Genomic DNA, 24,837 nt, shown 5'->3' on the forward strand with positions numbered 1-24,837 from the left:
TGAGAGACCAGATACATACCTTTTTGAGATGTCCTAATCGAAGCTTGAAAATTTCTTCCTGTTCATGATACTCTGCTAGAGTCAAACTGGAAAAACAAACCAAACATGTAATTATAGCTTTTATATGACAGCAAACAAAACGATAGCACTCTTACTTAAATACTATAGTAAATACAGTATCTTATGTTAATTATTTACTACCATGATACTAGGAGTACATTTTTGAACCATTTGAACATCTTGGTTTGTAATTTCAAGATCAAAACATACTTAAAGAATGCCTCTGACTGGTATTCTGGAATATTAACTGCCTCTCCCACTGCACCATTTCTGTTCTCTCAGATTGCCTCTTAGGTTATCTGGATGCATCCTGAACCATATCACTATCCAAGTATTTTAGCTGATGCTACTCCACTGCTTGGTTCTCAACTCTTAATGAACCAAAGGATGGAGACCCAGAAACCAACTAGGCAAGACTGATAACACTGGATTTTTGAGCTGTGACTTAAAGAACACACTGCAAACCCACGCATTCCAAGTTCATTAACACTGCATTTTGCATGAGACCACAAATTCAGTTTGGAATCAGCATGCGATTCTTCTGCTTGTTCTCTTTTTATCTTCCTTTTGGAAAAAGATTCCTGCCTACAATTAATTCAGCAGTGTCTGTAGACTTGCTAGGACACAAAGTCAGTTATCATCCAGAAGGTCTAGACTGTTCATATAGATAAGTAACTAAGAAACACATGAACTGTATGCAGTATCCATCTGACAAATGAACGAAAAAGACACAGAAGATAATCCACCAAAGAAAAGAAACTGAAGAGACTTCAAGTTCCAGAAAAGAAACCATATGCATAAGATGAAGGGGAGCAAGGGATGGGGAAAGAGAAAGAGGTAGGGCCTCATTGAAAGGATTCACACAAAACCCTACTAACAAGTTAAAATTAACCATTTTGTTGTTTTGCCTAGATCTATTATTTCTTGCATGATGCAAAACTAAAACTAACAGGATAATACATTTTCACAAAGTTCATTTAGGGAGTTAAATTATCAACGGGAAGGTAAGTTATACAAGGTATTTGTAAGAGGACTATACATGTTTTTTATATTGCAAGTCAAAAGAATGAGAGTGCCTTGAGAATCACCAGTAGTTTGCCCAAAGGTGAGAGACACCAATTCAAATTCCTCTTACAGCAAATGCCACCTTTGACAAAATTTGCAGAATTATAATTAACAGCAAGACTTCTTCCTCCCTCTTAAATTTGGATGTAGTTCATCATAGTTTTTAGAATTCTAAACCATGTATTAATTTGGTGTCAAAACTTGTTAATAACAGGCGTGAATCTTTTCAGGACAAAACCTGCTTGTTCTGAAGCTTTCATAGAGCTCTTTCCTGCTCCTGATTTCATAAATACTGAATTTCACTGCCCCTTTCCTGACTTGGCCAGGACAGAAGGTTTAATTGATCAGATATTCTCCATTAATATTAGTGAAACTGATGGATTCTTTTTTGACTACAGCATCTAAATGTCCAAGAAACAACTTCACAAGACTAAATATTTCATCAACCTTCTGGTCTATAATGCCTTTCAGATTAGGCGACAAAAGTACCCATCACCACACCTTGTCAGGATCTGAGAAGGAAGCAGGAAGAAGAACTTTTAAAAGTTATCCTGCATCTTTTTTTCCTGCTGGAATGAAAAGCAGCCCTGTAGTCCAACCAGCAAACATTCCCAAACACTCTGAAGGTGTCAAGAGTGAGAAAATTTGTCTCTCCAAGAAAGGCAAAAGGTCCCTCAGTACCAGATTTTGGAACCAAATGTTTATACTCTTTTCCTGGCAGTATCTTCTCTGGTTTTTGACAATTTATGCTACATCTTAAAAGAAGACGCATTAAAGCAAATATGAAATAGAGTGTCTCAATACCTAGGAAAACTGGCAATGCATTCCCTTTACAGTCCAAACAACAGCAAGAAACCCAAGAAAGCAATACTCTAATTCCTGCTCTAATACATCTGCTGTACCTATCAAGGAGAATATCGAGACCATGCTAGACAACTCACAGCAGCATCCCTGTCACTTTTTCAATACTTCTACTCAAACAGTGAGCTACTCTAACATGGATTAAGTTCTCAATTAAAAGGCAAAGGATCAATGCCAATGCATATGAGGTTGAATGTTATTCTTTCCAGATTCTTGTCTGCGGTATAAATTAAAGACTTCTGAATTTCCAGAAACGCAGATAGTAACATTTGTCTTTCTTAGGAAGAAAAGTATTTAAAGCGGCTTAGCAAAGCTGAACCACAAGTAAAAGATACTGAATACAAAGTTTATGATATGACCTTCCAGAACTTTCAATGAACACCGAGAGCCCCAAATCCAAGGCTCCCTTGAAAAACTAACGTAATAAAGAAAATGTGGTCCTTTTAATAAAACCTCAGTTATCTACACAGAATTATGACAAAGTGCCTAGACAGCTTTAGCAAGTCCTGCCTTCCAAAAAGTTCTTAAATAGCCCCCTTGAGCACAGAACACAACATAGAGGTCATATTGAAAACATTAAGACGCGAAGTCACTATTTCCATGTTTCCATGCTATATCCCAATAAATGACTGTTTTCCATTTTTCTATTTCCTTACAAATCTAACTCTATTAGAGGCACAGCATGATTCACAGCAATTTGAAACTGTTGTTACTGACCACCACACTTTGGAGAAGGCATATAAAACGCTGAACTGCAGACATGGTCACTTTGGATTTTGTTTGTTTACTTTGAAAAACAGAACTTTATTACCTCATATTCAAAAACATTTACTCTTTTTTTTTTTAGTTTATCGCTTCTTATCTATAAATATACTGTACTTCATGCATACAACAACCCGCGGTAAAACAACAACAGTGTGCATGCTGTCTGTTTTCTGGCTACGAACCACCACCTCACTGCACAGGATGAATCACATCCAGCCTAGAGACTGCTTACCATCATCCCACCGCTTCCCACCTGCACCTTCCTGCACTTTTTGCAGAGTAGTGGCACGCTGGAGGCACCTTCTGAGAACAGGAGCCACCTATGAGATCATCATTTCCCACAGAAGAGGTTGTTCCTCCATCACCTGAGACACACAGGTCTCAGATGTAGAGGAAGAAAGATTGAGTAACACAGGGGAGGGACACTGGACAGAAACAGGCTGCTGCCAATGAACCAAGTAAACTTCAGTTGGATAGTCAGGCTTCAGGCTAACCGGGAAAGAAAGGCAGCTGTGAGTAGGTTGCATGAATTAATCTGGTAACAATCTGGTCCTGACCTTGATCTTTTCTGTTCAAAATTACAGTGCAATAAATGCTGTATTTTAACTGTCTACAGCCAAACAAGCTATCATACATGTGCAAAATTCACCAAAAAGCACTGGACATATTCTGTACATGCAGTGTAATTTTCCAGTGACATGTAGGACCACAGTGTGCCACCTTTACTTGTCACTGAAAGGCCAGCTTTCCTGGCCTGAAACACTTTTGTTAACTAGCAAAAATAGTCCTTCCAGTTGTTTAACAATGCTAAAGCCAAACTGCAAAGGCCTTGACATATTATGCATGGGTAGACATAACCAATCGTCTTTGCACTTCTTCCTCACATGTTCAGACATAACCTCCTTCTCTTCATCAGGGACTGTAGCAATAAAAAAAGGGGGAATGGGTTTAAACTTAAACAGGGGAAGTTCAGGTTAGATATAAGGAAGAGGTTCTTTACTGCGAGGGTGGTGAGACACAGGTTGCCCAAAGTGGTAAATGCTCCATCCTTGGCAGTGTTCAAGGCCAGGTTGGACAGAGCCTTGGGTGACATGGTCTAGTGTGAGGTGTCCCTGCCCACAGCAGGCAGGTTGGAACTAGATGATCTTAAGGTCCTTTCCAACCCAAACCATTCTATGATTCTGTGATCAAACCACTCTTACTAGGGGGTACAGACAAGACAAAAAAAACCCCAAAAACCAGCCATCAGCTCCTTGGTTTTCATGAAGATCAAGCCTGGCACATTTACAACCATCTCTCCTCCCTCCTTTTCTCAGTTGAAAAATCATCCGGATACACAGGGACAGCAGAATGTGGCCATGCCCCCAACCAACCATATACACATCCAGTATAAGTTTTGGCCTACAGTCTCTGAAGTGCCCCTTTCTTGGTCCAGCCTTATTCTCACTCTAGTTCCTCGAATTTCTGCAAAGACAGGCAGACACTGACCAAGACAAAGCCTTCCATGAGGTCTTTTTGCCCATTGTTTCCATGTTTGCCTTAGAAAGAGACTGCCTCAGGAAAGGAGCTGTCTTTGCTTGTCCTGTGAAGCCCAGACACATTGTTGGCACTTCAGCCTGAAAAAGTTTCTGAAAATATTTTTATTTGTTCCATACAGAACAGAATGCTCCCTCTAAATGATGCATTTGTTCAGCTACAGTAACAAACTCTGCCAGCTCCCTCTGCTCCCCTATTCCAAATTGCATGCAGGGACATGGAAAGGATGCACGCGGACTCAAACAGAGGAGCTGGGAAGCAGAGGAAGAGGTGACTGTGAAGTGAATACAAGTGACGTAGCTGAAGGGGCACAGAAGGGACTATGCCACCTAAACTAAGTAAAACATCCCTCCTAGAAATAATAGTCTAGTGAAATAAGAGCTGCTTCCAAAATGCAAGGACTAGCACTATAATGTCTCAAATCTCCAAAAAATTTGGAATGGAGTTTTCAAACAGATTTTTCCAGGGCTAAGGCAGCAACCTCTACTTCAAATAAAAGTGTGGGACTTTTTTTCTTTTTTCCTTTAAATAAATTTCAATTTCTTTCTTTTATGTAAGACTAATAAAATTACTTTGCTCAGTAAAAGAGAGATCTCTCAAAACCAAAACTACTTTTTAGTTTTGGTTTGGGCCACAAAAAGGGAAAGAATGATGGAAAACCCGGACAATGTTTAGACTCATTTGCTGCATGTTATTTAAACACCAAGCCCACCATTCCCTCACAGGACACTGGCAGATGGCCACTTTTATACTAATAACTTCAGTGCAAATATTTTGCTTTTAAACTCCTACCAGAGACCATAGTATATTCAACAAAACTACAACAATGCTCTTATTAAGAATGCCTCAGGCAACACCTTCAACCCATTTCACCTGTTTTCAGAAAGCGCTTCAATAATATTGCGTGTCAGAAAGCTGCAGATAATTTTGTCTTGTCAATACCTGCAGCTGGAGACATTTTCTAAGGCAAACAACGCAGTGGCACTTGTTGCTAACAATTGCTAGCAAGTTGTTTGTTTATTTTAAAAAGATCTGCCTAATCATTTGCATATAAGTTGTACTGCTTTACTACTGGTTTAGTTCATCGATCTCAAGCAGCTCTGCACTTCCCTATGCCTTATATAAAAAGAACCTCTTCCACTTGGCTCTACTAATTAAGATGATTACTTTCAAATTAACACAGAACAGTGATAAGCACAATGTAATAGGAGGGATGACAAATTTACTCTAAAATGGAAGTGCACAATTATTGTTTCACCAAAACACACAAGATGAGTGAACACATACTACTACACAAAATTGTAACGAACCCTAAATACAAACATTTAAAAAACTCTTTCAAGTAAAGGCCTAAGAGCATGATGCAGCTTAATGATTCTGTGATCTTGGACACATTAGAGACCTTCTCAAAGATCTGAAACAAAATTTATAAACTTATCACTTAGGCAACCAATCTCTATCTAGATCTTATAATGTTCAAATTAGGAAGCGTAAAGGCAAGCCAGCTTTGACTCAGTAACAGCTTACATTTCTGCTAGCATTAGATACAAAAAGGGCAATTCTGATAGTTCTTGTGGCAATTCCATAACCAGCAAGCATTTTCATATGCCACTTAACATGGAACTGGTTAAACCAAATTAAATGAAAATTTTAAAAGTTTTTAGTCATTTGGAAATTACTTAAAACTGCCCAACACCAGAAAATATCCAGAAGTCATAATCAGGAATCAATCTTGTCCTACTTAACGGTTACAATGTGTCTTCTGTATTTTTTCCCAAATGCACATTTTATTATCTCCTAAAGCAGCAATGAGATTATGGAAATTTAACATGAATGAAGACATGACCAAAGGCTGGCAAATTAAAAGTTTTGTAATTTTTCAGGTCTTCCCATTAATTGTTACTTTTAATATGAGGTATTGCATTCAAACAAAAAGGTGTTTTTAATGTGAGAGTAATCTTTACCATACTATTCAGAAGTACTAACATAGGCACAAAGTATTACTAAAGAATCAATTTGAGCAATGACTCTTCAGCTTTCTACCAAAATACACGAGTAACGCTAATCTGGATTTGCTTACATCACCAGCCTTACTACAGTATTTTAATGATATTTTTGTCACAGCCAAATAATTTCACAATGAGAACTTTAAGAATGATGCGTTATGCAAAACATATGCAGCTGTCTTCAAACTGATTGTCCAAATGTATTTATTTTGCAGATCTAAACAGAGTAACTTATTTACCTGCCACCTCCAGAGGTATAAACTACTACCTCCGCAAGTGAGAGGTGACAGGTGACTTTGCTCAACACATGTAGCCTACTTCTGCAAAGCAACACAGATTAATTTGTTAGTCTTTTTAACCCTAGTTATTTACTTTTTATTTAAGCTGATTAGGAACAGACACACTATCAGCTGCAGCCTCTTAGCATCAAGGACAATAACCAGTATCTCCAAGCAGCAACTTCTTAAAATACTCAAATTAAATGTCAAGAACACATCTGTCTGTGCCTTGAACTATGCCATTTCTGTCTGCAGGAAAAAAATATCACTTGAAAAAATGAAGAATTCTTTGATAGCTCTCAATTCTTATGTTTCAACGACAAAAAAAAAATCAACATTGTCAATATGTGAGATGGGATCAGTAGCTTCTGACAGTTGCTCTCCAGATCTAGCATTCAGAAGGGGAAAAAAAAAGTTCTTTTCCATTTGTTTGTAGACACGTCTTCAAATACTGAAGGCTGAAAAATGCTTTTCTTGTCAGCTAAAGTCTCTTATATGAAAAATTAAATGATGTCTAACTAAAGGAGAGGTTCCTAAACCAATGTAGATCAAGCAAAGTTCAACAGGTATCAATGACACTGTAAGAGCAGGAAACCATAATACGGACTCCTCTAGATCAGGAAAACAGAAGGAACATTGCATAAACACAGAATGGGCCTTTCTCTGATGACTTTACCAAAAATAAATTGGGCAATTGTACGGCATCTTCATAGGCAGTGGTGCAAATTTCCCTAACATCAGCAAGTCCTCAGTGAGAATATAGCTGCTGAATATACTGAGTGTCTTTTTATGCTGTTATTTGAATAGAACTCACACAGACAATATCTGAGAATTTATGTAAAAGACTGATTGAAATGTTAAACTTACAGCTGTGGTAAATTGGGTCTAACAAAGGGATCGTTTTCTGCCCCATTCACAGCTTTATTTTTCCTCTGCTTGGGTTCAGAATTGGCAGATGGTGCCTGAGAATTATTTGTAGTTGGAGGCTTTCGCTTGGCCAGGAGTTTTCTTTGCCTTTCAATGTCTTCCCTTTGTTGATTCACCCATTCTTGCTGCCTGTAAACCCCAAAAAAAGCTTTATTAAAGTTTCATCATTTTGCATTTTTTAAACAACTACCTTTGTAACTGATAAAGCATCGAGAAATTTTTAGAACATTTACTGTACATGTGAAAATTTTTCCAAGGAAAAAGAACACCAATGTTCTTCATGAGGTGGAAAAATTTTGCTAAAGTTTTGGCACAATTTACTTTTGAAATGTGGTGTTTTGTTTTGTTTTTGAAAGTGTTACCCATGATTTCTGTATTAGAAAAAAAAGAAATGTATCTGAGCTGCTAGATATCTCCTTTTATACCACTGAAAGAAATGTAACAGAGTGTACTTGACTTTTAGGCCAAACACTTAATTTGATTTTAACAATCCCAACTAAATCATCAATCTTGGTTCTATGGTAAACAATTACAGCTGTTATGTAGATAGTTTTTAAGACTCTAAAAAAAAAAAACAATGCCATAGGCAATCACATAATGCTAAAACTATGCAATGCCCTTCAGAAACTAAAATCTTGGTGACTGACTATTAAATTTTTATATATATATCTATATACACACACACAACTATATATATCTCCAAAGATCGAATCAGACCCGTTACCAAAGAACACCTTTTGAGGCCTTGCTTAATTATTTCACCATTATCCCCATGCTCTCCTAGAGCCCTTTTCCTTGGCCCCATCTCTGCTGAAATGCCTGTTGCAGCAGCTCTTTTCCAGGTGGCTGCTCTTCCCCCATCCACTTGCACTAGACCCTACCTGAGGCTGCCAGATTTGCCTCTTCCTTCATGGCACTGAGGAGCAGGATGCCTGAAAAAGCTGCTAGAGTGATGGATGCACAGGCAACATCTATGTGACCAATGAGAACCTCACAGACCTCATCTGCCCCAATGATCACCAAGATACGTAGTTAGCTGCCTGAAAAATCACCAGTTTGATTTTACAGCTCTTTCCACCAGCTCAGCTGAATAATTATGTACTGCCCATTTAGTACATTCATGCTTTTCTAAGGGTAGCTAAAAATCAAGTGAAACAAAGCTGTCTTTCAAGGGAACCCAGCTTACTACTCCCTCATAAAGGGAGTTCTGCGCTGTATTCTCAGTCTGCAGAAGACAAAACAAAATACAACGTATGAAAAGCTGCTCCAATCCTAGAACCTTAGTAGTAAAAAATCCACTAGAGGGAACTAACAATTAGTGAGAATTTTAAGAACATAGCATGGACTAACTTCACAAGATTTTGAAATGCAAAGCCATCTGTCCACTGTTCAGTAAATGAAGCACCATGACGAACTGTTGTAAAATGCCCCAGGCGTAATCTGTCTTGCATGCTCTTCTCTCTGCTTGCCAGCTTCTCCTGTGTGCTCTAAGAAAACAACAAAAAGAAAATTCATATGTAGTAATATAAAGTGTTCAAAAAGTCAGTAAAACACTTCCCCCCCCTCCCCAAGAGCAAGTTTCTAAGGGAGGGATAAAAGGAGAGTAGATAAAAATATCTTTTATTACTTTATTTCATTTATTCTCATTTCTGCAGAACTTCTAAAGCCGGCAGTTGTCAGAACTGATACTAATAACAATTTGTGCACAAAAAAAAGATAATCTGAGTTTGACTCAGTTTTTCTGTAAAGTTTGCTGTTCTTTATAATTAACAGAATTTTTTACTTGTAAGTACAGCAAAATGGATAGAGCACCAGCATCATACACTAAAATTATGTCTGTACATGTCTATTATACTAATTGAACCTGATTAGGTATCAGAAAGAGTACAGCTACTACACTTAATCTGGAAACTCCCTTGACAGAGCATCTATGTTACTACTTTTACCAAACTGAGTTCAGAAACCTCTACGTAGAAATGCACTGTGGGTAGACTTAACTTCCAGTAACAGAAGCAGATGCCCTTCTCAGAACCAGTCGCTACTACCACAGGCATTCTTGGGATGCAATAAATAACTGAGTCTACCTAGTCTGCTCCAGCATAAGAAGAGCGAGCACTATGCGTACTGCTGATGGACAGAAGCTTCTTTAACTGTTACAAATGCTCGTTTCTTTATAAGTGTCTGTGGCCCAAAATTACACATACGCATACAAAAAAAAAAAAAAAAAAAAGGAAGAGAGAGAGAAAGAAAAAAGTAGGAAGAAGTTGAAGTCAGAATTAATGATCTTTGTGCAAACAGACTTCTAGACTGAAAGGACACCTATGTGACCTTTCATGAAAAATGGCCTATTGTGATACCCTCAGTCTGAAGCTGCTCACCTAGCATCATGCTGATCAGATCTGATACTTCTTTTCCCTGCATTCCCCTCATGCTGGAACTTAAAAAGGACTGCAATAATTTATTTATGGCCTGCTAGTGAGGAAATTCTCCCTATTCCTCCAGCAGATCAGTTTGTGCCCTTGTATCTGACAGCAGTATCTAGTGGCTAGTGTTAGGGAAGAGACCTGGCTGTTTATGTTAAATTTTTTTGTATCCTAATTTTAATGAACTGATTTTCTATTCACTTTTTGGGTTCTGTTTTTGGGTTTTTTTGGTTTTTTTTGTTTTTTTTTTTTTTTTTAATTTTATTTTGAAGAAAAGGGAGAGAAACAAATATCTTTACCATCTAAGAAATTGGTGCTGGTTTAAATATAATTGCCATTAGATTTGAAATAAACATTTCTTTTACAGTAGTATGAATGTAAATGGTCACCTTAATTTCCTTGTTTCCATTAATTCAGAGCTAACATAGCATTCAATCATTGTACATGAAAAATTATCTCAGCCACTTCAGTGTCTCTCAAAGAGATTTTATCTGTCTCCTCTCCAGAACAGATTATATTCAGAATTCTTTTCCTCTGCTGTAATCTTATTCTGACAGGTTGTCCAGATAATTTGCCACATGCTAAATTCTTGTATTTTTTGCTTTGTTATATCTGAACTACTTGGGGAAAACCCTCCTTAAATTAAAACAAAGGAATCATAATGGAGTTCCGCAGCACCCTCAGTTTTTAATCAGAGATTTTAAAAGCAGCAAACTTACCTTTTCAATAAGAAGCTTCTTGCTCATTGAAATACATTTGTTTAATCTTTCTTTATATTTTTCAAGTAGCTTTTGTTGTTCATCTATTTGTCTTCTAAGATCACAGTTAGCCTAACAAATATATACAAAATATGAAAAGATATATGGAAAAACTATTTTCTTTTAAATCAGCTGTCATAGAAAATAAACCTTCACATGACTGAAGTAAGGAACATGCATAAACTTAAATACATGTGTATATATACAAAATGAATATATATGCAAAAATCTCATTTCCCACACACCCATATTGTAGAAGGATGCCTCACTTCCTTTTTTATTTCCTTTACACTGAGCTGCATTCTGTATCACAGAGCATTCAACATACAGATACCATATAAAAGCATTGTACTGATCACATTTCTAGTCCTCCAATGTTAAACTGAAAGTTTAATTTTAGCTCTGGATACTTTACATCTGAAGGATACATACTGCTGAAGTCATGTGAAAACCTAACTTTTAAAAAGGAAACAAGAAGTTCACAATGATAAAAGTTTCAATTATCTGAGTAGGAAGTTTAACAAGTTCCCTACATTCCAATTATATTTAAATTATTACCTTAAAAAGCACAGCAATATTATTTTGCTTAAAACTGTTTTTTTCTTTAAGGTTAGGTTTGTCTATCCCATACTGTTGAACATGTGCTAGAAAAATCTACATGTACAGGTTAGTATGTGTGTACTTGTTTACATATTAGCACTAAACAGACTACAACTTGTGAAAAGTGTTTTTTATTTCATATTTCTAAGTATCACCTCTCTTAACACTTCTTTCAAGAGCACAAGCAGTGATTTTTTTTTCTGTCCCACTGATAACTGCTATTCACAATTAGAACAACAAAATCACCACCTGTTATGTGAAATTTTATTATGAACTTAAGGAATTAATCAACTGCCTGCAAAACAGCATCAGTTTTCTTTGTACCTTCAGAAAGTCTGTAAAAATATTTATCATTAACAATCTGTAGCACAGAAGCAAAAAAAAAGCTTTATACATTTCATTTTATAGACTTCTTGGATTTTCAGGGGGGAAAAAAAAAACAACCAACCAAAAACCCCAACCCAAAATTAAAAACTCATTTCACTTTTTAATATAGGTAACTCAAGGGCAATTTTTAAAACCAAGGTTATTCAAACATTTAAAATATTTGCCTCAGATTGACTGTCTGTCGTTCTGAATAAATATCTTTACCCCATGTCTAACACTTACCCTGAGTAAGTCATCTATACGACCTTCTTTCTTTTCCAAGTCTTGATTTTTGTTACTTTCTAGTGCAGCTAATTTCAGCATTGTGAGATCAGTCTAAAAAGAACATTTTGAAGTATTTATCCTTTCCTTTAACAATTATAGCATTATTTTTCTCATGTTTGTTATGCAGAGAAATAAACTGCTTTAAAACATTCAACAAAACCAGCACATCTTATTTTCATGTGTTTTAAAAGTGACAGAGAAGGTTCTTAATCAAAACTGCTTTCCCTCTTCTTGAGTATGACTGTGAACTGCCGTGACAAACCACTCACAGTGTTAAAAGCATATAAAACATCAGCTAATTACTTTAAATACTCTGTATTTGGTCAACAGGTGAAGTAGACCTGACTAACTTGTGAAAGAGAGAACAGATCATGTCATAAATGACAGAGCGGATAAAACAGTTGCTTTTGGCTTTTAAAACTCATGACAGAACTATATCTTGATCATTCAGATCAGCAACTCATTTTTCTTCTTCAATGTCATATCTTAAATGCAATATGACAACAGCAGCTGTCACTTCAAATACTGCCTGAAAGAGCAGCCTCTACTTCTAAAATCACACAATGCTTGAGTAAAAGCCTACCAATGACATGGTCATCTAACTACTCGTGAAGTGCAACACTGGCAGCAGAGCAAGTGCAGAATATAAAACTAATCAGAGAGATTTAAATTATGAGCTGCTGAACTTAACAGAGAAATGCTTCGGTGGACTGTAAAAAGCAAAGCTTTTGAAAGCCTTTAAGAGTTTAGAAGAAGTTGACAGAAAAATATATCTATCAGTTTTTTTCCACAGTCTGAAGTGATACAGGACAGCTCTACTTAAAAATAGTTACCTGAGTAATTTTAAAAGATAACTGCTTTGGTTGTGTGATAGGGTGGTCCCCAAAAGCTAATGAAGTAGGAGAAGGACTATTCTGTCGAACCTGGAATATATGAAAACAAAGTATTTTAGATACAACTGTAATAATTATGAATATAGCCTTGTTCACAACTCATGGCAGGAAAACAAGATAGAATAGAGAAATCAGGTATCCTTATTAAAGAAAATACTACTTGAAGTCCTGCACTGAGAGCTATCACTATGCTGTTATATATCACTTGTAGTTTAGAAATGATGCAATATATTCTCTGAGAAAACTAAAGATTGTCACTTTTCGAAACAGATTGAAAGATTTAAGACAATACAAGACTAACATAAGGTGATGTCAGACACAGACTTATTTTTCACAACTCAAAAATAATGCGAGTTATTTTTGGAGTGGTTATTTCCCATGGGAAAACCACAAAGGGGAAGCTAGTGCAGATCAGAACACAAATCCCGTTAATGAAACTTCCCAAAATCCACCAGTTTATGTGAATGAGACTGTCCTTCAAGCCAAATTCTACAGTCTGTATTATACTCCATACTGTCAGCAAGAATAAGAGGATGCCTTAAGTTGGAAAGTATATGGGAAAAAAATTTGAGGTCTACCAGCAGAGAAAACAAATCCTTTCTGTAACTGGCAGAATCCGTTTGGCGTTTAGAATCACATGGAGATATGCATACCACTGCAGTTGTGCATATAAGGAAGAAAACAATTAATTAGCATGACAAGCAAAGAAGTTTAAAAGGATACGGGCAAATCAGGTGCCAATTACTGAAAACCTTACAATTTATCAAAAACTGAGCTTTTGAAGTCCAAAGTTAGGGGTCCAGTTTCCTCATAAGTAACAAAAATCCTCCCCTTTGTGTAAAGTTTCTAAATATGTGTCATTAGAACATTTTAACATTTATTCAACATTTTACATAATTTCTTTGTATTTAAAAAATGATGTTTTGGAAAAAAAGTCCCAGCATTAACAGAAAATTGTAGTTTTAATATTTAACTTGATCCTTGTTTCTCCTGTTGAAATAATGAACATCTTCCCAGGATTCCCTACTTTGAAAACTCTTCCCTTGAATATAATTATTTTCAGTTATGCTACTTTTAGACCATGAAAGTTTCTCCAGCAGTTACAAAGTTCACAAACTTACAGAAGAAGGAGCGGAATGTGAATTCTGAGGAGATCGGATTGCAGGAGGTACGCCTCGCACTGGACTAGAGCCGTTTCCACCTTGGTACTGTAGAGAGGACGTGGCACTCCAATTAGTCAATCTTATCAAAATACATTAAACATCTACTGAATGATACGGCTCATCCATACACAAGATTTGTAAATCAGACTGTACTACTTTAATAGTGTAGCCTTTGGCTATTTAAAGAAAAGCGTGAAAGAAAATGTTTTTGTATTTTAGCTCAAGTTGCACCAAGAGACAGTGCATCTCTACTTCAAGGTTTAATACTCATAAACATACGTAAAGAAAAGAAAGTATTCTCTTGAGAGGCCTGCCCATTACAAACAAAAATCCTTTTAACATAATAAAGTGCTAAAAGCACATTTTAAAGCTAAAGTAAGTTTTACAAACACACAAAAACCTTACCTCAAAATAGTCGCTAATCTTGTGACCACGTCCCCCAATATTCTTTCCTGAAAAAAATACATTAATGCATGTTAGAATTTACTAAATTACTTATAGATGTCTTACATTTTTACCTATATAGTAATTATAGCAAGTCTTACCACTCGTTAATTGGTTTTGTTTGATGTGCTACTATTTGATCTCCTTATGTAGATAATTAAAGGATTTGCCACAACAAAGATATTTGCATATTCCATTCATTGAGAAATCAGAAATTAAGTCACACTTCAATTCCTAAACCACATTAGTGCAGATGTAGCAGTAAACTTAGACCTCTTCTAGATAACAGGAAACTCATCTCTCATCCTAGAGATCAAACCTTTAGCTTCAAGCCCTTACCATTTTTAAGAACTATCTCAAAGTTCATCCACTTCCAAAATACCAAATTATCCAAGTTTATAACATTATGATTACTGTTTATAACATTATATGATCCAAGTGAGTCATGGTGCCCAAATGTCCAGCCCAAGTGCCAGTAACAGTGAGAGCACAGAGGGTGACAAGTATTTCCATTCCACCCAACCTGAGTATGAATCAGTTAACTCTCAGGGTTAACCCAGGAGATAAATACAGCAGAATGAGAGAGCAGAATTTATCTTAATCAGTATTGAGACTTCAGAAGCATCAATGTGAATAAATCTTTTTTCAACATGAGGACCTGACCTATATATGGCATTCTGGAGATTGCACCAATGCTTTACCCAGTGGCATAAATGTTTTCATCTATTTGGCCCTAAGATGATTGATAAATCTTAAGACTGTATTTGTCTCTTGTATAGGTCAGACTACTTGTTAGGAGATATCTTTATCATGGACTATCCAAAGCTTTTTCCTTTATAAAAAGAAATTATTTTGATGAATTAATCATTAGCCATAGGTCCAAAAATGTAATTTTGGACTATTTAGCCAAGATTGCCAAGCTTTCCTGTTGCTTCAGCTCTAAAGAATTCTTTCCACTCCAATATGCTGGCACTGCTGCTAACTTTGTGTCACTAAGAAATATCATGAAGAAACAGAGATATCTGGCAGCCCATTCTGTGTCAAGACTTTCAACAGAAATATTCAGGTAAACAATTCAAACACCTAGAACAGCACACACCTAACTCTTCCAGTAGCTGCCCAGTTAGCGTTCACATTGCTGCTACTGCCGTTTAGCCAGTTCTTTACCTCCCTATAATTCTGCTAGTCATTTCTGTCTTCATGCTTAATTCTCATATATCACTTTATCAAATTAAAATTTGCTTTCACCCAGATAAATGAGACAAGACTGCATTCCCTTTCAGTATAGAAAAATCCATTCTATATCATGTGACAGAACTCCACGCTAAAGAAATATATCAAATTATTTTGGCACAGCCAATTACAAATAGATTTACACTGATTTTATCCCACTTCCCAATTACTTCCGTGTTGTAAATAATACATAATGTCTATGACAAAAAGTTCCTAAAATTTTTATTCTCTCTAATTTCAACTCTCATTTGTAGTAGGAATGATAGGCTTCTAGAACAATGGAAGTAGGAAATTTCATTCAAGTTCTTCAAACAAAGCAGGTCTCTACGAAGCAACACTTACAAAGAAATTAATTTTAGTCAAACTACATAACTCTTCTACTAATAGCATGTTGCATCATCAAGACTTCCAGATATGGAGCCCATTGATACGTATCTGAAGTGACACTTCCTAGCTCAGTTAGAAACCAAAAAAAGTTAATACAGATGTTATCAAAACTATTTCCTCTCCTCTTTTGATGAATTTTTCTTTTGAGGTTAAATTTAGACCATTCCTTACCCAAAAGTCATATTAAAGAGAGGATTGGCAAAAACTATGCTTTGTAAATATTAAATCAGAAATCAATCTCATCCTGATTTCCCCAACCCTTAGGACAACTACTCTGTACAATAATCCACAGAAAAGAAAGAATAAAATTCAATTTTTAAATATACCTGAAAAACAAGCAATCAGGTACTATAATCCATAATTGCCTTTCCCCCTCACCAGACCTACTGAAAAGAAATACAAACCACAAAGGTATTCTGGATGAGAAGAGCGGCTACAGTTCTTAAAAAGTATACCGAGTTGTATCTTCGTGGCAAGTTGCACACGCAGTAGTGCACAATTCTTACACGTAATCACCAGCCCAGTTCAGGTTTTACTTGCCCGTGCCTTCCAGTGACAAACGAGGGCAGAAGGGAGAGGATACATAATTTATCATCCAAAACCCAACGCCCATCTGATGCAAGCAAAAATACAGGTCTTTTAAGGCTAACAGTGAAAACTTTGTGCATTATAATTTGACAAAATACATGCAGTAACTATTTAATTAATTTACATTTTAATTTACCTTGGCTGCTTTCACTTTGAGTGTCTGCTTTTCTTTTTCTTCCTCTGGAAGGTTCTGACTGTTTCTTCTCTGGAGTCTATAAGCAACAAAAAGAACATGATCCAACAGCAGCTCTACTTATTTAGATTATTGCCATATTATTGTGAAATTAATGTAAATCCTCATTCATAAAACATGATTTCACAATTCAGCAGGGATGTAATTTCAGATCATAGCTGAAGCAGATAATATGATCCTTGGTCAATCAGATGAATATAAGCTAGAAAAGATATTTAAGAAAGTGAGAAATAATTCTTAAATAATTTCCCAAAAGGCAATTCTACATATTAATTGTTAAGCAATTATACCTTTTCATCCATTCCGGGGTTTATGAACACCCAATTTGGTTTCACTATGGCTACATTTTACCAAGATCTTTGTATCTTTGTTTCTGGGTATTTTAAAGCTTAATACTTAGGGAAATAAGCTGATTCATGATGGTGTTTTCTACACTTTGCCACACTATAAAAACGAAGTTCTAGTGCTTTGATAAGAAGCCAAGAACGTTACGCATTTTCAGAAGTGCAGGAGTCATCTCCAAACTAATATAAACTGTAGCTTTCTAGAATCTGCTCAAAATTTGAGTATCCACTTGGAAAGTATCGCCATCCCCATCCCTTTATATTTGTATCTAAATAAAATCTCAAGAAGGTCAAAGAAAAACATCAATGATAAGTGAAAAAAAAAAATAGACCTGTTAAATTTTTATTCCAAAAATATTATATATAGTTGCCTAGAAACTACAGTCAGCATGTACAATACAGATAACAAGAAAGGGCTGTGATCAGAAGCATCTCTAAATTATATTTGCTCTCCCTTGATCTGAGGATTCAAACCAGTTAGTCTCCCCAGCGTTAAGTTAAATTCTACAGGCTGCTTCGGTTCAAGGAAAAGATACTGCAGCTGTATATGTATTCAGCCTCTAAGCAGCTTCATAATAGAAGCTGGAGAAAGCACAGAAGCCATTACATGTACTCTGTTCTAGAATCAAGAAATCAATGATCCCTAATAATCTTGGACTAAATTTGAAATCAGGAATAAGATGCTTAATTTTTTTCATGATACCATCATTTTATTATTTCACTGTATTCGTCACTTTGTACTCCAAGTACCCTTTCTCAACACAGCAAATGATACCAAAATTCAAATTTCAACCCATCCCTAAAAGCATTTCAAGTTATGTTGCAGTCCAAAAATCTTCACATGGATACTTTCAAATATAATTTTACTACTAATATCTGAAAATATTTATTTTGGCAAAGAACCACTTTAAGTTACCTGTGACCCATAGAAAATTAGCAGTCTATAAAAGAACAGTCAGGAAAGAAAGGTCTTTCTTATTTATACCATGTATTTTTTTTTTTTTTTTAGAAGTTTCAGCTCTGCGGATAGCTTCATATAAATACCTTTGGAAGTTTTACAATTGTAGCTGTCGCATTATCAGGCTACACATGAAATTCAAATTAAATACTTTTTATTTTAAATAAACACTTCCAACCAAAATCTGCATCTTTTACAGTTTGCTTTTTACATTAGCAAACTGTACAACACAGGCTTCTGGAAATGACTTCATCTTCAGACTGCATGATTCTAAAAGCAGAAAGAATAGCTTAGAAACATTACTTTAATGCAATTACTGACAGGTAAACAGGTGACATTAAGCTACCTTTCCAGAAAATAAATTGAAACTATTTAATCTAACATTTTTATGTTAGTTTTATTTTCCAGCTTTCAGTTCAGCAGTTACCATTCTAATGTAGTCAGTTTTGCCTACCATACTAAGCAAAAAAAATTTTGTTTAAAAGCCAATTAATGACTAAACATTTAAGGTTTCTACCACCAAAATTAATTTTGAACTGCGGCAACTGATGTCTTGTATTTAAAAAAGATATTTAAAAAGGTTTATAGTTTTAAAACTGAAGCTCAAGTAACTCATAAGTGTCTACTTCTGATTTATTTCAGTGTTTAGTTTAACCTTCCAAACTAAAAGGTATTAGCACACTAATCAGGTTAGTAATGAGGTTACCCAACAAGGTCACGTTCACCTTTTCCAACTACAAACTTCACACGGTAATGTACAGCTTACATCACTAGAATATGTTCTCCAAAATCTCTTCTAATGAATGAAATCATATGAATTACAAGAAATTGAAGTCTAATGGGACTGAAGAGTATCCTGAAAAATGAAGACTGAAGCTGCTTTCAGTTACTTCAGAAGGTAACAAACAGCCAAGATTTAGATTAAAACAGCACTACTTCACAAGCAAGGCAACTAGTTTTGAAGTTATCCAAAAGTAGATTGTAAAGCTACGTTAAAGTTACCCACAGCTTGGCCCACCACCAGAGCCTCATACAGCATGGTCTTGATTCTAGTTTACCCTTCAATTTTAGTATGCTTCCCCTGAGCCCTCTCTTCACATTTACAGTTTTAAATCTTGGCTTTCCACATCCTCTTTTATAAAATAAACATTTCTAAGTACCAATTCTCAGTTAACCTTCTTAAAAAAAAACAAAAAACCTTGGGTAAGTATTTTTATGTACTTTATGTATAGTTACATATTTTCCACCATTATTGTAGAACTGCTAACAACATAACTGAGGAATTTAATTTTGTAGAGAAACTAAGAAATTATGTGTAATAAAATACATTTTTTTAATTTTTGTCTCTTAAAAACATAAATCTCCAGTATGCTTAATAGTTATTATTTTGTTAATACTTTTTCATATACATAATGAACGAGTTCATAGTTTTCCACAATTAATTTACTTCTAAATCCTCCCCCCCAAGCTCCACAACTACAGCAAACAAACACAGCAGCACTGTTTTCCTCTGCAACATATTATAAATTCCAATTAGATCAAACCTTTAGTTACTTCTAAAATTAAATTTATGAGGGTTCTGTATTACTGGGAACCACAGTAACTAAACAGCAACTACTAGAGAGCAGAGTGAAACATTTATATAACCAATCAAACTGGACAAATCAAGCAACAGTCAAAGCTGTCCTCCTTTACATAATTCATTATCTATGGAAAACAGAAAATACTAGTTGTAAGTAAAAGAATGTATTTGTAATCAAAACAAGGAAGAGTAATGTACTTAATGAGGGACGGTAGGGAGGGCCAAAATATCAGAAGACTACCAGAAACACTAGTTTACAACCCGAGGAAACCGATTTAGGATTTATCTTAACTACAAATAGTTAATATACACTCAAATTAGGACATATGTACCACAGCAATAAAGCATTTAATAAAATAAAAATAACGTATACATTTGAAAAAAAACCTGGAATACAGGTCTGGATATTACTATTAAACATGCAGCTAGTGTTTATTGCTTACAATGCTGATCTGAATCCAGAATAAAGCCTGGTTCAAGTTATTTTGCAGTTCAAAGTTTACATCTTTGAAGTATCTCAATTAAAACTATTATTCAGATAAGTTGCCCCTCTTCATATATCCATCAGACAGAAAAACAACAAAAAGAGAGATGTATTTTCTGCAACCCCATGTGCAAAAAGTAAAAAAGGAAAAATTTCACACCAGAAACAAAAAGGGTGTGTGTGTGTGTGAGAAGCCTGCCTTGTTTTGAAAACCGTGAAAGACTTTTTCTTTTAATGTGTTGCTTAGTGATGAAAGCACAGAACAGCGACATCAATGTACCATCACAATTTGATCAGAAACTGACATTCTTGCTAGAAATTAATTTCAATTATTCTGAAATTTGCATTTCTACATTTCCCCCCCCCCAAATCTATTATGATAAAACAGTTCTCTGCTTCCCATATGAGTAAGTCTTCGTGTTTCTATGCTACCATCCACAAAAGGAATTCCTTATTATGATGAAACCTTCATTCTCACACCATTAAAAAACCCAACCAACCAAAAAACCACCACGACCACCACCACCCCTCTCAAAAAAATCCCACAACCAGTTTGCAATACTGAGAACTAAAGTGTGCTTTTATGGGATTACAGTATATAAGTAACTAGACGTTATTTTAAGAGCAAAACTCTGAAAACTTACTAACTTATTTGGTATTACAATTGTAATTTAAGTGAATACAACTGACAACTTCTGAAAATGGCTGAAGAAATTGTATTTCATTGTTCAATGTCATTAAAACTCATCTTTCAGAAAACAGAAGAAACCTGAAGCACAGTCCAGTGGAGCACTGGAAATCTACCTGTGCAATGACTTTTTAAAGAAAAAGCCTATTTCTGTTTTAGAATCCAAGTTTCAGAACATTTAAAAAGAAAACAAACACAACTGTGCCTACCCAGAAGCATTGCTTGAGGTTAAACCACCAAAGATAGGCATCAAACTTTCAAACTTACATGCCTTGGTAAACCCTTGCCTCCGTATCTCATTTATACAACCGTAAAATAATATTTTTCTACACCAAAAAGTTATTACACATACAGCTGGTGTTCTGAGATCACTTGACTAATCAGACACGTTATTCTGCCAAGTAATTGCAGTAATGCATTGTAACCTTCGGACTTCTGCAGCACATTTCCATTCCCACCCCTACATCAGAACTGCTTCACTGCAACACTACTGGAAGTATATCTAGGAAAAGCCATGAAGAAAAGCAACAGGCAGACTCTTTTGGTGAAGAAAATAGTCTATATACAATTGAAAGGAAAATCCAGCTGGGAAAAACAAGGGGGAAAAAACATAGTAGAGCCTTTTTCAAAGAGAAAAACATGAAATCACACAATTCTTTTTAAGATATCGGTATTAGAAATAAACTAAATTCACTTGCTAGCAGTCCATTGTAAAAGGAAACATCAGACAGTGTCTCACAGTGATTAAGTGAATGAACAATTAGGCCCCCAAATAAAGCTTTGACATGCGAAATTAACATTGAAAGCACATTCCAAACAACATTCCCTCTGGCATGACACATACTTAAAAACAGGTCTAGCCTTGGCTAGAAATACGCTCCTGCTTACAATGGGTATAATCTTATTGATGCAATCTGTGACGTACACAGGCAAAATCGTCAAAAAGGACTCGCTGACTCCAAAACAGGTAAATTTTGAGAGCTGCATTAGAGTACCTATATTAATGCTGGTCACTAAGAGGCAAATCTTCTACTCAAGGGAAATCTGCACTCTGCACATTAAAGCCTATTAATAGTATGAATCCTTTTTTTGGATTCTGAAGTGGTACTAGGTAAAAGAACACACAGTAATAACTGCAGCTTTTAAAATGCAGGTGATAGCTACTGGCTGAACTTGGAGTAAATCCGTATTTTTGAAGAAAACATAGCAAACTAGTTTCTAGATTATTTTCAAAGATGCAGCCAAAGACTAGTCAAAGTTTATCTGTGCTGACAAAAACCTTACTTACTAAAAAAAAGACAGCAAACTGTTTTAAGCATTTTCAGCTCCAAAAGCTGTATGTATCATCACAACATGACTACGTAAGATAATAAAGAAGCAGAAGCACCTAGTTTCATGACCAAAAGTCCTAAGAAATTTTTATGAAGTAATGTCTCCTCCTGCAAGAGATGGTATCTTTAAGTAATGTATGCTTTTTCTTATCTAGCTGTGTATTTTATATAGAAGCTTCTAAAGTAAAATACAAAATAAGGCAAATTGGGATATAAAATTATTACTTGCAGCACTAAAATTCTGAAGTAATGGTGAATCTCCCCCGTATACTTACCTCTGATTCTTTATCACTTAAAGATCCCAAGCTTCCAAAACTGTGATTTGAACTTTCGTTATTTGTTGAGGCCTACCAAGACAAATAAAATTACTAAATATTATATGCAGATTCATGAAACAGCTAATCCACTATCATCATTCACAGTTATAACAAGTAACAGTCATAAAATTTCATGCTTGCAAGGAAAAAAAACAATTTATTAACTATAGAGCATTCTTGACTTGCAAGGAGGATAAAGAGTTTGACAGGTGGATGTTTTGAAAGGGCACAGTAAATTCTGTATTTCAATTGCTTTTAAGCCAAGTAAAACTCCAGAACAGTCAAAACCACTTCAGTCTTATTTGGGAATAGCAAAACATCCAATGAAAAATCCTACCAAACAATTCCACAGAACAAGCTTAAAAAGCCAACATTGCTGAAGGTGCTGGAGACTACTAAAAGATTTCATTTTTCATCATTTTTCAAAGAAAAAGAGGGTTTAATTTTCTCCGAGACAGACAGTAGGCTGCTGCAAAGATTGAAGGATTTTTTATCCATTCAATAACAGAAAATAACTTATTGACAATATTCTTCTACATTCTTTAAACAAATAATTTCCCCCAAAGTAATAAATTTAGACTGAAGGAAAGGGGAGAAGAAACTGAAATAGTCTCAAGTCACAATACTTCTAAATTAGAAATTTTCTAATGCCGAGATCTTTTGAACAGAGAACGGCAACAAGGACATTTGACTGAAAGAGCCTGTTCCACATGCATATAACAAAAATTCCAACATCAGTTGAGCTTCTTTTTATTAAAAGAAAACCAAAAATCCTATGCCTCTGGATTATTCTCTTCCATATAGGAAGGCAGGGCAAATACTTTGATGTGAAACAACTACTTCCAAGGCAAACACTCAGTTTGCTTCAAAGCATTACATTCTAACACTGCATTGGTTTGCAGGACAATACTGATGTGTGACACCTTCTGAACAACTAGATCATCTCTGAATTGAAGTTTCTGGAGAAATGTTAACTAAATCCACAAAACTTCCCTGTGTGTTCTCCCCCACAGGCAGTTGCTACTGTAGAAAAGCCTGTATGTAGTTCTTCCTTGCAATGTCTGAGTATCTGGTGATCTGAATCAGATAAAACAATCTCAAAAACCTACATACATATTTTCACCCTTGCTTACTGCAAAAGCTTGAAGATTATTATGTGCTTTCCTCCCTCAATGATTCCAAAACTCTTCAGCAAAACAGTAGATATGGGTAGGCTTTCAAAATAGCAGCCCCAATAAATAGAAATACATCTCAATTTAATTACTAGAAAAATAATGACCTAGAATGTTTCAAAAAATAATCTGTAAGTGCAGCTGCAAGCTCTGTATACCTCTATTGTCTTGCTAGGTTTGGAAAATGAGAATTTGGTAGGTGTGGATTTGGATAAGTATGTGAAGAGGATTTTTTCTCATTTTTGCCTTCAAAGTGAAAGCAGACCAATGGAGATCACATTTATACACCACGTGTTCCCAGTTACCTTTATACATCAGATCAAAAAGGTTTTATCAAGTTTCTTTAATAAAAATCAGACTAGACTCTATCAACATCTCCCACCAAGACTAAAGACTGTATTAATGAGATTAGAAGGAAAAAAAAAAAAGGGGAAAAAAAGGCATATTCCAAACACAGCCCAGACCTTCCACTACACTTAATGTTATCTGCTTGGATACCCTGAATGGGCAGAAATAAGAGATACAAATCTGATATTGCATTTTACTGATGGTGAGATAAATCACAGGACTAGATATTGGCATTCCCCTTTGCCTCCCAAAACTAACAAAAAAAAAAAAAAAAAGGAAGCAGCAAAAGGAAGAGATAAAGAGATATTGCACTGTATACTGAAGGTCATTTGTGGAGTATTTCTGGCCGAAGGTAAGAACATTGTCTTAGGTAAGTATCTGCATCAATCAGAAGACAGTGGTAGCAGTACCTTCTGCAAACAATTATCAAAGCTTTTGGTAATGTTAAAAAAAACGCTAAACGCTTTATCCTTCTATCCATTTGAAAACCAACTGGATGAGATAAAATTGAATGTTCAAATAGACCTTGGAACATGTCAGGGACAAGAAATTTATATTTTACATGGTAGAGTCAAAAAGGAAATCAGCTGGTTTAATTTTTTTTTCTGGCTAATTTGGATGAAAAGATCAAAAACATGAAAGTGGAATGTAATTTGCCTGAAAGTGAAATCAGCTGAGCAACTGACAGTAACAACAACAAAAACCACCCCAAAACTTGAACAGATTTATGGAAATGGTAAGCAGTGACTTAGAGGGGATAAAACTTCGTAATTACTTGTAGG

The 24,837-nt window shown here is 35.5% G+C and overlaps 1 protein-coding gene across 1 annotated transcript in view; it reads right to left on the reverse strand.

The window, feature by feature from the left end:
* The window catches only part of TLK1 (tousled-like kinase 1), a 45,555-nt gene that overhangs the window by 15,865 nt on the left and 4,853 nt on the right, over positions 1-24,837 (reverse strand). The window contains exons 3-12 of the mRNA XM_010012034.1: positions 22,494-22,565; positions 16,775-16,850; positions 14,392-14,438; positions 13,945-14,031; positions 12,764-12,853; positions 11,889-11,981; positions 10,641-10,751; positions 8,849-8,985; positions 7,439-7,627; positions 20-86 (exon numbers count right to left, since the gene is read on the reverse strand). Coding sequence (XP_010010336.1) covers positions 20-86; positions 7,439-7,627; positions 8,849-8,985; positions 10,641-10,751; positions 11,889-11,981; positions 12,764-12,853; positions 13,945-14,031; positions 14,392-14,438; positions 16,775-16,850; positions 22,494-22,565 — 969 coding nt within the window. The remainder of the gene's footprint in view (positions 1-19; positions 87-7,438; positions 7,628-8,848; positions 8,986-10,640; positions 10,752-11,888; positions 11,982-12,763; positions 12,854-13,944; positions 14,032-14,391; positions 14,439-16,774; positions 16,851-22,493; positions 22,566-24,837) is intronic.

The sequence above is a fragment of the Nestor notabilis genome, unplaced genomic scaffold (assembly GCF_000696875.1).
Source record: "Nestor notabilis isolate BGI_N333 unplaced genomic scaffold, ASM69687v1 scaffold7783, whole genome shotgun sequence".
Classification (NCBI taxonomy): domain Eukaryota; kingdom Metazoa; phylum Chordata; class Aves; order Psittaciformes; family Psittacidae; genus Nestor; species Nestor notabilis.